This window comes from Procambarus clarkii, chromosome 31 (genome assembly GCF_040958095.1).
Source record: "Procambarus clarkii isolate CNS0578487 chromosome 31, FALCON_Pclarkii_2.0, whole genome shotgun sequence".
Classification (NCBI taxonomy): Eukaryota; Metazoa; Arthropoda; class Malacostraca; order Decapoda; family Cambaridae; genus Procambarus; species Procambarus clarkii.
The window spans coordinates 32,573,451-32,587,167 of record NC_091180.1 but is presented as its reverse complement, the minus strand read 5'-3'; the positions used below and the strand labels follow the sequence as shown (position 1 = coordinate 32,587,167).

General features: G+C 47.2%; 1 protein-coding gene across 2 annotated transcripts in view; it reads left to right on the top strand.

Annotated features, from left to right (window-relative positions):
* Window positions 1-13,717, top strand: part of LOC138349873 (uncharacterized) — a 315,021-nt gene that overhangs the window by 100,764 nt on the left and 200,540 nt on the right. Inside the window, exon 2 of one of the 2 annotated variants that reach the window (XM_069334698.1) lies at window positions 9,671-9,750. The exons of the other annotated variant lie outside the window; for it this stretch is intronic. Coding sequence (XP_069190799.1) covers window positions 9,671-9,750 — 80 coding nt within the window. The remainder of the gene's footprint in view (window positions 1-9,670; window positions 9,751-13,717) is intronic. 2 annotated transcript variants of the gene reach the window in all.

Sequence of the window (13,717 nt, the reverse complement as noted above, 5' to 3'; positions counted from 1 at the left end):
GGGGGGGGGTTGCATGACCCTGGTGGGGGGTGGGGGGTTGCATGACCCTGGTGGGGGTTGGGGGGTTGGGGGGGGGGGTTGCATGACCCTGGTGGGGGGTGGGGGGGGGGCGCTGTTTGCATAATCCCTTCACCCAGACCTAAATACATATACCTCGTAATGTGATTAATATTTCCGGTTAAACGGTGGTGATTTCCAAGTTGGGATTCTTGCGTCCGGTTGTGCGGGTTAATCCGGATCCTGTGAGCACCTCTCAAACTTCGAACTGTTTGGGCAGGGAAGTTTTGTCATAAGCGAGTGATGAGGTGGAGTGAGTGAGTGAGTGAGTGAGTGAGTGAGTGAGTGAGTGAGTGAGTGAGTGAGTGAGTGAGTGAGTGAGTGAGTGAGTGAGTGAGTGAGTGAGTGAATGGCAGCTGAGTGATTGTAAGGTTAAATAAACATGTCTTTAGTTATAGGGACCGCCAAGGTAAATGCCAGATGGGGGAAAGTGTCGATTCGAAGGTGATTCCAGACAAGCTGGGGGGTGTGGGGGGGCTGGGGGGAGTAGCTAGAGTAAGATCCAGCAGGCTGTTACTGGTGGCAGTGTTGAGGAAGGTAGTGGCAGCATGTGTACGATGCAGAAGGTATTTGTTTTTGTTGTAATGTGATGCAACAGTATCTCTGTTTGGGGTCAGCCACCAGGTCTGTGGTACCTGGGGTCAGCCACCGGGTCTGTGGTACCTGGGGTCAGCCACCAGGCCTGTGGTACCTGGGGTCAGCCACCAGGCCTGTGGTACCTGGGGTCAGCCACCGGGTCTGTGGTACCTGGGGTCAGCCACCGGGTCTGTGGTACCTGGGGTCAGCCACCGGGTCTGTGGTACCTGGGGTCAGCCACCGGGTCTGTGGTACCTGGGGTCAGCCACCAGGTCTGCGGTACCTGGGGTCAGCCACCAGGTCTGTGGTACCTGGGGTCAGCCACCGGGTCTGTGGTACCTGGGGTCAGCCACCGGGTCTGTGGTACCTGGGGTCAGCCACCAGGCCTGCGGTACCTGGGGTCAGCCACCAGGTCTGTGGTACCTGGGGTCAGCCACCGGGTCTGTGGTACCTGGGGTCAGCCACCGGGTCTGTGGTACCTGGGGTCAGCCACCAGGCCTGTGGTACCTGGGGTCAGCCACCAGGCCTGTGGTACCTGGGGTCAGCCACCAGGCCTGTGGTACCTGGGGTCAGCCACCAGGCCTGTGGTACCTGGGGTCAGCCACCAGGCCTGCGGGACCTGGGGTCAGCCACCAGGTCTGTGGTACCTGGGGTCAGCCACCAGGCCTCTGGTACCTGGGGTCAGCCACCAGGTCTGTGGTACCTGGGGTCAGCCACCAGGTCTGTGGTACCTGGGGACAGCCACCAGGCCTGTGGTACCTGGGGTCAACCACCAGGCCTGTAGTACCTGGGGTCAGCCACCAGGCCTGCGGTACCTGGGGTCAGCCACCAGGTCTGTGGTACCTGGGGTCAGCCACCAGGCCTGCAGTACCTGGGGTCAGCCACCAGGCCTGTGGTACCTGGGGTCAGCCACCAGGCCTGTGGTACCTGGGGTCAGCCACCAGGCCTGTGGTACCTGGGGTCAGCCACCAGGCCTGCGGGACCTGGGGTCAGCCACCAGGTCTGTGGTACCTGGGGTCAGCCACCAGGCCTCTGGTACCTGGGGTCAGCCACCAGGTCTGTGGTACCTGGGGTCAGCCACCAGGTCTGTGGTACCTGGGGTCAGCCACCAGGCCTGTGGTACCTGGGGTCAGCCACCAGGTCTGTGGTACCTGGGGTCAGCCACCAGGCCTCTGGTACCTGGGGTCAGCCACCAGGTCTTTGGTACCTGGGGTCAGCCACCAGGCCTGTGGTACCTGGGCTCAGCCACCAGGTCTGTGGTACCTGGGGTCAGCCACCAGGCCTGCAGTACCTGGGGTCAGCCACCGGGTCTGTGGTACCTGGGGTCAGCCACCAGGTCTGTGGTACCTGGGGTCAGCCACCAGGCCTGCAGTACCTGGGGTCAGCCACCAGGTCTTTGGTACCTGGGGTCAGCCACCAGGTCTGTGGTACCTGGGGTCAGCCACCAGGCCTTTGGTGCCTGGGGTCAGCCACCAGGTCTTTGGTACCTGGGGTCAGCCACCAGGCCTGTGGTACCTGGGGTCAGCCACCAGGTCTGTGGTACCTGGGGTCAGCCACCAGGCCTGCAGTACCTGGGGTCAGCCACCGGGTCTTTCGTACCTGGGGTCAGCCACCAGGTCTGTGGTACCTGGGCTCAGCCACCAGGCCTGCAGTACCTGGGGTCAGCCACCGGGTCTGTGGTACCTGGGGTCAGCCACCAGGTCTGTGGTACCTGGGGTCAGCCACCAGGCCTGCAGTACCTGGGGTCAGCCACCAGGCCTATGATACCTGACCTTACGTATCCTAACTTAATGCCAACCTCATTACTTATTTCATGCAGGTCGGCGTTCAATCCCCGACCGTCCACAAGTGGTTGGGCACCATTCCTTCCCCCCCCCTTCCATCCCAAATCCTTATCCTGACCCCTTCCAAGTGCTATATAGTCGTAATGGCTTGGCGCTTTCTCCCGAAAGTTCCCCTTCAGACCCCCTGCCTGGTAGGGCGGTGGGAGGGAGGGGGGAAGGAGGAGGGGGAGGGGGTGAGTGGGAGGAGAGCGGGGGGGGGGGGGGTAGGTGGGAGGGGGTAGAGGGGGGGAGCAGGAAGGAAATTGCACTACCTGTTCAAACCTTCGAACTTACGTGTTGAATCATCTGTGTGCTGGTAGATAGTGTTGCAGTGTCCTGGCTGGCCCATGTCTCTACATCTACCTGGCTGGTAGCAGTGTCTACATCTACCTGGCTGGCAGTACCAGCCAGGTCTGACAGTACCCCTGACAAGGAAATCACCGGAATATGTACTATCAGCCGCGTCTGAGCAAGACCATGAGGGCATCGACTTATCACTCCTAAAAGTAGATATTACGCCATCAGAGAGTTATGACCGAGCATACATCAGTCCCCCCTCCTTGTTACACTACCGCAGCAGTCCATTGTAATATTATGACGCCTTACTCGAGAGTCCGCAGTCATCCTGAAGTTAACTGACAGGGGAAGACTCTGTCATGGTGGGATGAACGGTGATTCACCCCAGGTACCGCAGGCCTGGTGGCTGATCCCAGGTACCGAAGGCCTGGTGGCTGACCCCAGGTACCGAAGGCCTGGTGGCTGACCCCAGGTACCGAAGGCCTGGTGGCTGACCCCAGGTACCGAAGGCCTGGTGGCTGACCCCAGGTACCGAAGGCAGTTTGAGTGATACTCCTTAGTAATCTGACCTCAAAAGGCCTCGTTCACAAACTGACTTGTTAATCAATCATGCTGTTCATTGAAAACACTTGAAAAATCAAGAAAATCCAACCCATCCACGACTCAAGTTCATTCCATCCAGCGGTCGACCCCACAGACGCATTCATAAATTTTTACATGTTCATTCAAAACAGGAATTTTCTCAAATATAAATTAATATTATAATATATTAGCATATTGTGTATATATTGGTTAGGTTAGGTTAGGTTAGGTGTTTAGGTTCTGTTGGCGATTATTTGTATTTGTAGTACGTGGGTGAAGCATTTACAGCGTTGTGGTTCGAACACAAGTCGTCAGTGAAGCACTTGTTATGGAAGTGTTCGAACGTCATCAGTTGTGAGTCGTGTGTAAACCGTTTTTCATTCATAAACACCTGGGGTTGGCGGGTGGATGGAATAGTCTGTGGGTCTTTGTTTGGAGGACGGGCTGCAATTTCGCAAGCCGCTTCCATTTTCTAGTACGACAGTTCTTGGCCTTAGGTAGAATGGACGTCAAAAAGCGACGCTCTATTAGGGTGACAGGTTGATTGATGACTGTGTCGAGAGGTGATTGATAGGTAAAGGTAGATGACACTCTTTACTGGATGATATGGTCTCTTTACTGGACGATATGGTCTCTTTACTGGATGATATGGACTCTTTACTGGATGATATGGACTCTTTACTGGATGATATGGTCTCTTTACTGGATGATATGGACTCTTTACTGGATGATATGGTCTCTTTACTGGATGATATGGACTCTTTACTGGATGATATGGTCTCTTTACTGGATGATATGGACTCTTTACTGGATGATATGGTCTCTTTACTGGATGATATGGTCTCTTTACTGGATGATATGGTCTCTTTACTGGATGATATGGACTCTTTACTGGATGATATGGTCTCTTTACTGGATGATATGGTCTCTTTACTGGATGATATGGTCTCTTTACTGGATGATATGGTCTCTTTACTGGATGATATGGACTCTTTACTGGATGATATGGTCTCTTTACTGGATGATATGGACTCTTTACTGGATGATATGGTCTCTTTACTGGATGATATGGTCTCTTTACTGGATGATATGGACTCTTTACTGGATGATATGGTCTCTTTACTGGATGATATGGTCTCTTTACTGGATGATATGGTCTCTTTACTGGATGATATGGTCTCTACTGGATGATATGGACTCTTTACTGGATGATATGGTCTCTACTGGATGATATGGACTCTTTACTGGATGATATGGTCTCTTTACTGGATGATATGGTCTCTTTACTGGATGATATGGTCTCTACTGGATGATATGGTCTCTTTACTGGATGATATGGTCTCTACTGGATGATATGGACTCTTTACTGGATGATATGGTCTCTTTACTGGATGATATGGACTCTTTTACTGGATGATATGGTCTCTTTACTGGATAATATGGTCTCTTTACTGGATGATATGGTCTCTTTACTGGATAATATGGTCTCTTTACTGGATGATATGGTCTCTTTACTGGATGATACAGACTCTTTACTGGATGATATGGACTCTTTACTAGATGATCCGGTCTCTTTACTGGATGATAAGAGCTCTTTACCTACATGAAAAAAATTAAACAAGATGAAGATTTAACCAAAACCTTTACTAAAAATATTCACGTGATTGCGAAAAGTTGTAAAAGATTAAACCACTTAGTTGTAAAAGTTGTTAAAGTTGTAAAAGATGAACCAGATAGTTGTAAATAGAATTATATATAACTGTATATATAATTCTATATATATATATATATATATATATATATATATATATATATATATATATATATATATATATATATATATATATATAGAATTAGAATTATATATATATTTAAATAAATAGAATTATATATATATATTTAATAACTATATGATAGTTATTAAACCAGATAGTTGTAAAAGTTGTTACAGTTGTAAAAGATGAACCAGAAAGTTGTGGAGCACACATGTTGTGAGAGCCTTCTGGGGCGTGACATCAGAGCTTCCTCTGCACAGTGTGTTTTAGGGTTTCCCGGATTCATGAACAAAAAAAATAAAAATCCCCCTGCACACGAGGCTGTCAAAGAGGCGGGCCAATCCGTCCCGGTTTGTGTTTCCCGAGTGCTGAGCCAGCTGTGAAGATCTGCGGCCAGAGTCACGAAGCTGCTACGCAAGCACTTACGAACCTGGGGCCAGATTCACGAAGCAGTTATGCAAGCACTTACGAACCAGGGGCCAGATTCATGAAGCAGTTACGCAAGCACTTACGAACCTGGGGCCAGATTCACGAAGCTATTGCGCAAGCACTTACGAACCTGGGGCCAGATTCACGAAGCAGTTACGCAAGCACTGATGAACCCCAGGGGCCAGATTCACGAAGCAGTTACGCAAGCACTTACGAACCTGGGGCCAGATTCACGAAGCAGTTACGCAAGCACTTACGAGTCTGTACATCTTTTCTCAATCTTTGGCGGCTTTGTTTACAATAATTAAACAGTTAATGAGCTGCGAAGCACCAGGAGGCTGTTTATAACAATAACAACAGTTGATTGGCAAGTTTTCATGCTTGTAAACTGTTTAATAAATGTAACCAAAGCCGTCAAAGACTGAGGAAAGATGTACACGTTCGTAAGTGCTTGCGTAACTGCTTCGTGAATCTGGCCCCAGGTTCGTAAGTGCTTGCGTAACTGCTTCGTGAATCTGGCCCCAGGTTCGTAAGTGCTTGCGTAATAGCTTCATGAATCTGGCCCCTGGTTCGTAAGTGCTTGCGTAACTGCTTCGTAAATCTGGCCCCTGGAGAACTGGGGGACAGGCAGGACAAAACTGGGACAACTCGGACAATCCTCGACTCTAAAATTTTCAGCGTTACTCAAAAGTTCCGTCATGAGACTATTCGCACACACAAGCCCCAGGAAGAGTGTGCTTGCTGGGTGTGGTTTGGTACTTAAATAGAAAACGGGGCTGAAGATATGATGACCAAAACCATACACCAGTAGATGGAGAGATGACGACGTTTCGGTCCGTCCTGGACCACATAATGGTCCAGGACGGACCGAAACGTCGTGGTCTCCTCATCTTCTGATGTGTGGTCTGGTCATCATAAATACAAACAATTTTCCAGTTCGTTGAAATTCATTAGTACCAAATTCTGCTTTCTTATTTTCCATTACATCAATATTTGTACGATAGTCCACATGTTTACTATAAGTACTGTCTAGACTGGAGGATGGGCTGCTTTGTCTCTCTGTCTATCTGTGTCTTTGTCTCTGTCTCTGTCTTTCGTAAAAAATGTAATTGTCAAATGTAGCGGTCGCCATTAAAAGGAGCTCAGTAGTGTGAAATACTTAAGAAAACATAGTTACTCCTTGTTCTGGTAAATGACTCTGGCTTAAGGAACCTTTGAGCTGTAGTACAGTCATCTGTTTTATGTAATTATGGGCAAATTATTGCTAGCAGGACATTTCGGTTAATTTTCCGGAGATCGGTGAATAATTGTGCAAATTACTATACGAACTTTTGTCTTAAAGTTTGTTTTGAAAATCTTTAACTGAGTAGCTGACGGGCAGTGCTAAAAAAAAATCGTGGTGGGGGTCTGAATGTGACCCCTGGCACGCTGTTCTCCTTTAAATTATGGCAACCCCGACTATCCTATGTTCATCCCATACCCCAGACCATTGTCCCTACAAATTTGGGTAAGGCTAAGAGTCTCAGTTAAGTATGCATAGTCTCACATATATATACTTAACTGAGACTTTTGATCGGTTTGTCTGTCAGTTTTGAACAGATAGACGAACCGACTAAAACATATTCTCTCCTTTAGTATATATGATGCGGGGTAGGACCTTCTACGGGTCCTGAAGAAGAGGACTTGCCAAGTCTCGACAGTCAAATTGTCTCTGCTGCCGAGACAAGTTGACTGGGATTGCTACCCAAATGCTCTTCCCAGTATCCTCCACTTGGAGTGACCTGCGGATCGACGCTCGATCCCCCAGCACCGCCTCTTAAGACACGCAGGAGTGCCGATGTCACGGAGTTCCTTGAGATCTCTTGTCACGGTCCAGTTCTCCTAGTCTTCCTCTAGAAGTTGACCAGTAACTCCTCTACGGTGCCTCTCTAGTACTGCGTAGCGTAATGTTCTTTCTGCTGGCTTAAACTTCACATTTGTGGGACCGACGTGTGACGCGACCTATCACCTTGTTCCCTGGGGGGCTACTGACAGCTGGCGAACTTCCCGCCTAGAATCTCGAGCTCTGACGTAACACTACGTCACGCCAGGGGCGCTCTCTGATTGGTCAGACTGGATACACCCCTCCGCATCCGACCAATCAAATTACACAAAACCAGGTGTCGCTGCATCTGGAGTATTTGGTGGGATTTCATCGCCTCCTTCCTGAGTCGATGCGCCATCTTTGCTGCAACGCTCACCCTCACTTCCTTCCCCCCAAGTGGTTGGACACCATTCCTTTCCCACCGTCCCATTCCAAATCCTAAATAATTCAAATCTCCGGCATCTCGCCTCCTTCTAATTGGTAGTAAACGAAACTGGATGCCTTGTTTGCTCTGCACGAGGGTGAGTATGACTTGCCGGGCGGCCGAGGAGCGTGTTAGAAGGTCCTCTTAACACAGAACAAATTTAAAGTATCTTATGATAGGTGGAGCTTGAGTCACAGTGCTTGTTGAGTAAGCTTGTGACGTGTTAATGTAGATATTATCTTTCACATATATAAATATATATATATATATAATGCTCCTGAGCTTATTTTCATTTGAGGGATACATGCGCAGCTGGTTTCGTTATCTTGAGATGATTTCGGGGCTTAGCGTCCCCGCGGCCCGGTCCTCGACCCGGCCTCCTTTTTGTTACACATCCCCCGGGAAGCAGCCCGTAGCTACTTGGAACTTTGTTCCAAGTAGCGAATCTTTAACAACAACAACCAGCTTTGTTAAATATTTCTTCCGTTGTTTGTAGGCTGTGATTTAGTCTGGTTTCTCTCGTGGCTCCTATGTCCACGCCAGGGTGGAAGTAGACTGAGCTAAGAACATAAGAACATTGGAATGAAGGTAACTGCAGAGGGCCTATTGGCCCATACGAGGCAGCTCCTATTTGTAACCACCCAATCCCACTCATATATATACAATGAAGTTACAGCCGCGCTCCTGTGCCAGGTAAGTCCACTACGGGCTCACCATAGCCCGTGCTACTTGCCCCGCTCCTGTGCCAGGTAAGTCCACTACGGGCTCACCATAGCCCGTGCTACTTGCCCCGCTCCTGTGCCAGGTAAGTCCACTACGGGCTCATCATAGCCCGTGCTACTTGCCCCACTCCTGTGCCAGGTAAGTCCACTACGGGCTCACCATAGCCCGTGCTACTTGCCCCGCTCCTGTGCCAGGTAAGTCCACTACGGGCTCACCATAGCCCGTGCTACTTGCCCCGCTCCTGTGCCAGGTAAGTCCACTACGGGCTCACCATAGCCCGTGCTACTTGCCCCGCTCCTGTGCCAGGTAAGTCCACTACGGGCTCACCATAGCCCGTGCTACTTGGAACTTTTTGTTCCAAGTAGCGAATCTTATACAACAACAACTACAATCACTCATATTCATGTCCAACCCACGCTTGAAACAATCAATGGACCCCACCTCCACCAAATCAATGGATAGTTGCTCTATCCTTTTTGAGATGAACTTTCTTTTCTCAATGAACTTACTTGAACTTGAACCTCTTAGCCCAAAAATGTTCACAACATTTTTGTCGTTCATTTTCCCTTTTCGTAGGTTTCACATTTTTATTGTTTTTTGCTTTGTCAATAATTATTGTTCTTAACTATATCTATTTGGTCCAAATTTATTACTGCGTCTACAAGACATTTTTCTGCGTTCCTCTTCCCAGATATTTCTCTTAACTGTGTTTGTTCATTTCTTGTAAAATAGTTCTCCTGTTATTTTACAGTGATGTTTAATGGCCTTGTTTGTTTGTTTGTTTGTTTGTTTGTTTGTTTGTCACTTTTTAATTTCCCTTTGTTCATGCTCCGTTTGGGAAATATATTCTCTAACTTATTTCCAGTTCTGGTGTTGATGTGCCCTTCTGCTGCTGGCAACTGTTGCTGTATTTCTTATACAGTCTTAAATCTATTTACTAAAGCTGTCAATTTATTTATCTCAACTTTCTGTTCTCATTTATAATTCCTCTCATTGCAGATTCTCCAACTTTTCAAGGTATTTGCAAGTGTTTTCAACTTTATTTGTCTTAATTCGTCCTCCTCTACTCCTGTTATCAATCCTTCGTCTCATTCTGACTTTTTTTTCTTTTTTTCCACAGGTGCGTGGAGCCAGGTGGGACCAGACCAGAGGTGCCTTGTTGCATAACAATCCTGCACCCGCCGCCTTCAAGTCACACAGGTGAGGGAGGTGATCAGGTCCACCTGAGAATGACTGTAGGAGCCCCGTGCCCCGCGGGGTATTGGGGCACCTCCCAGCTCAGTAGGAGGGAGGGTTAGCACTCTATACAATAGTACATAACGTTTCATTAACCAGCAAAATAATGAGAGACTTGTCGGAAAGCAAGACATTCAAACTGTGTGAGTGAAGGGTCGAGTTCCTCGTTAACAGAACTCTTTGGGAAAGCCAGCCCATGAGGGAAAATGAGAGAGGAAATGTCGTAAACAGGAATGAGGAAAATGTAAGAAAATGATACGTATATAGGAAGAGACTATGAGGTCATGAGGCATGTTCACCGGTCCTCTACAACGTGAGAGCAATCACAAATGAACTCATCCTAAGAGACTGTATTTTTTGCTTTGTTTCTATCTTGTATTTGCTTTGTTGTAGATTTTGTTTAATTTTGGTGACTGCAGGATCGAGTTGCTTGCTCTTGGACCCCCAGCTTTCTCTCCGTCTATAAATGGACTCTTGATCTAGTTTTCTTCTATCATTTCTGCTACATATATTTCTCTCTCACACACACAAATCTCCCCAAAACATTGAAAGGAATGAGTCTATATCCTCTTGTAGATCTTTTACGTATATGAGAAACAGGATAGGTCCGAGTGCAGATCCCTGTGGGACTCCACTGGTGATATCTCGCCACTCTGATGGCTCTTCCCCTCACAGTAACACTCCGTTTCCTGTTGTTTAGGTACTCCTTCGTCCACTGGAGCTCCTTACCTGTTACTACAACCTGTTTTTCCAACTTACAGAACAGTCTCATATTGGATATTGAATCAAAATCTTTCTGACACTCCAAGAAAATGCAGTCTGCCCATCTCTCTATTTCTTGGTTAATGCTTTTTGCTCAGTCATAGAATTCTTTTAAACCTGTGAGACAAGGTTTCCCTTGCTTGAACTAATGGGTGTAAAGAGCCCATACGTCTCTCCCTGCTAGGTAGTAGCAGGGAGAGTACCAGGTATGGGTACTCAAAGAGTACCAGGCAAAAAGTACCAGGAAGTAGCCTAAATTGCAAATTTAGCAAATGACCTGCTACGGATGTGCGATAGGTTTGCCTTAAACCAGCAAATAGTAGGACCAACTAGGAAGGAGAACACGCTGGACCTCATTTTCACTAATAATGATGAATTGATCAGGAACATAATGATCACAAATACCTGTTACTCCGATCACAACTTAATTGAAGTTCTGACAACCATGGGGAATAGACCTTCAAAACCAGTCCAGATTCCCGGTGGAGGAGATTTCAGCAAATTCAACTTCAATACTAAACAGATGAACTGGGAGCAAATAAACCAGGACTTCACAGAAATAAACTGGGAAGAACAGCTAGAAAATGCAAACCTGAACCAGTGCCTAGAAAAAATAAGTTCAGTAGCACTAGAAATCTCAAGAACTCAATCAAGTCCTATCTCAAGAACGGCGAAGAAGGTTAGGTAGAGAAATAGAAACAATTAAACTCAAGCTACAAGAATCATACAAAACCCAGGAGAGGCAAAGAGAGCAAAAGGCCATCAGTGAATTAGAGAGAAATCCGAAATATTTTTTCTCCTATGCAAAATCAAGTTAAAAAACCACATCTAGTATCGGGCCCCTGCGAAAGGGAGATGGAACTTTCACCGATGACAACAAAGAAATGAGCGAGTTACTGAGGAAGCAGTACGACTCTGTTTTCAGCGAGCCACTAAACGCATTAAAGATTGATAACCCAAATGAATTTTTCATGGATATGATACCAACATCAAATCATATATCAGACGTCACCCTATCCCCACTGGATTTTGAAGAAGCCATAAACAGTATGCTTATGCACTCTGCACCAGGCCCGGATCCTTGGAATTCTATATTCATCAAGAACTGTAAAAAACCACTATCGCAGGCCCTCCACATTCTGTGGAGACAAAGCCTAGATACTGGCGTTATTCCTGATATACTAAAAACAGCAGAGATAGCACCACTCCATAAAGGAGGAAATAAGGCAGAGGCAAAAAATTACAGACCGATAGCACTAACATCGCACATCAAAAATTTTTGAGAGAGAGTGCTAAGAAGTAAGATCACAAAATACACGAAATCACAGCATCTCCATAACCCCGGACAACATGGTTTCAGAACAGGGCGCTCTTGCCTGTCGCAGTTGCTGGACCACTATGATATGGCATTAGATGCTATGGAAGACAAACAAAACGCTGATGTAATTTACACAGATTTCGCAAAAGCTTTTGATAAATGTGACCATGGTGTTATTGCACATAAAATGCGTTCAAAAGGAATTACCGGGAAAATAAGCAGATGGATCTACAATTTCCTGACCAACAGAACCCAATGTGTAATAGTCAACAAAATAAAATCAGCCCATCAAACGTGAAGAGCTCAGTCCCCCAGGGTACTGTGCTTGCTCCAGTACTTTTTCTCATCCTCATATCGGACATAGACAAGAACACAACCTATTGCACTGTATCATCCTTTGCAGATGACACTAGGATCTTCATGAGAGTAGGCAACATAGAGGACACGGCAAACCTCCAGTCAGATGTAGATCAGGTCTTTCTATTGGCTACAGAAATTAATATGGTGTTTAACGAGGATAAGTTCCAGCTCATGCGCTACGGAAAAAATGAAAATATAAAAACGGAAACCACGCACAAAACTCAGGCAAATCATAACATAGAACGAAAAGGCAATGTAAAGGACCTGGGTGTACTCATGTCGGAAGACCTTACCTTTAAAGAACACAATAAAGTAGCCGTCACAACTGCAAGAAAAATGACAGGTTGGATAACAAGAACTTTTCACACTAGAGATGCTATACCGATGATGATACTTTTCAAAACACTTGTGCTCTCTAGAGTGGAGTACTGCTGCACAATGACAGCCCCTTTCAAAGCTGGAGAAATTGCTGACTTGGAGAGCGTGCAGAGATCCTTTACTGCTAGAATCCACTCAGTAAAACATCTAAATTACTGGGACCGACTAAAGAGCCTAAAACTGTACTCCCTTGAGCGCAGGCGGGAGAGATACATAATAATTTACACGTGGAAAATATTAGAGGGGCTGGTCCCAAACCTGCACACAGAAATAACACCACATGAGACCAGAAGACATGGCAGGATGTGCAGAATAATCCCGTTGAAAAGCAGAGGTGCAACAGGTACTCTGAGAGAGAACTATCAACATCAGAGGCCCGAGACTGTTCAACACGCTTCCACTACACATAAGGGGCATAACTGGCCGACCTCTCACAGTATTCAAGAGAGAACTGCATAAGCACCTCCAAAGGATACCTGATCAACCAGGCTGTGACTCATACGTCAGGCTGCGAGCAGCCGCGTCTAACAGCCTGGTTGATCAGTCCAGCAACCAGGAGGCCTAGTCGACGACCGGGCCGCGGGGACGCTAAGCCCCGGAAGCACCTCAAGGTAACCTGCCAGGGGTGTCTACTCGCCTAGTTGTATTCACCTAGTTGTGATTGTGAGGGTTGAACTCTGGCTCTTTCGACACGCTTCTCAACTGTCAATCTATCAATCCATTTTTTTTCACATCCACACATCCCCAGGAAGTAGCCCATAGCAGCTGTCTAACTCCCAGGTACCTATTTACTGCTAAGTGAACAGGAGCATTAGAGTGAAAGAAACTGTCTATTTGTTTCCGCCTCCGTCGAGGGATCGATTCCCGAACCCTTATTACTACGAATCCCGAGCGCTGTCCATTCAGCCGTCAGACCCCAAGAACTCTAAGCCGCCAAAGTTGCTATAGACAATAACGTTTCCTTGAGAATAAAGTTTTCCATATACCGTAAAGGGTCATGTTAACACGTGGCTCTGGGCGTTAGATTGGGTTTGTACTTTTATTGCCGGGTTGTTCACTGTCCCGGATTATTGCCGGGTTGTTCACTGTCCCGGATTATTGCCGGGTTGTTCA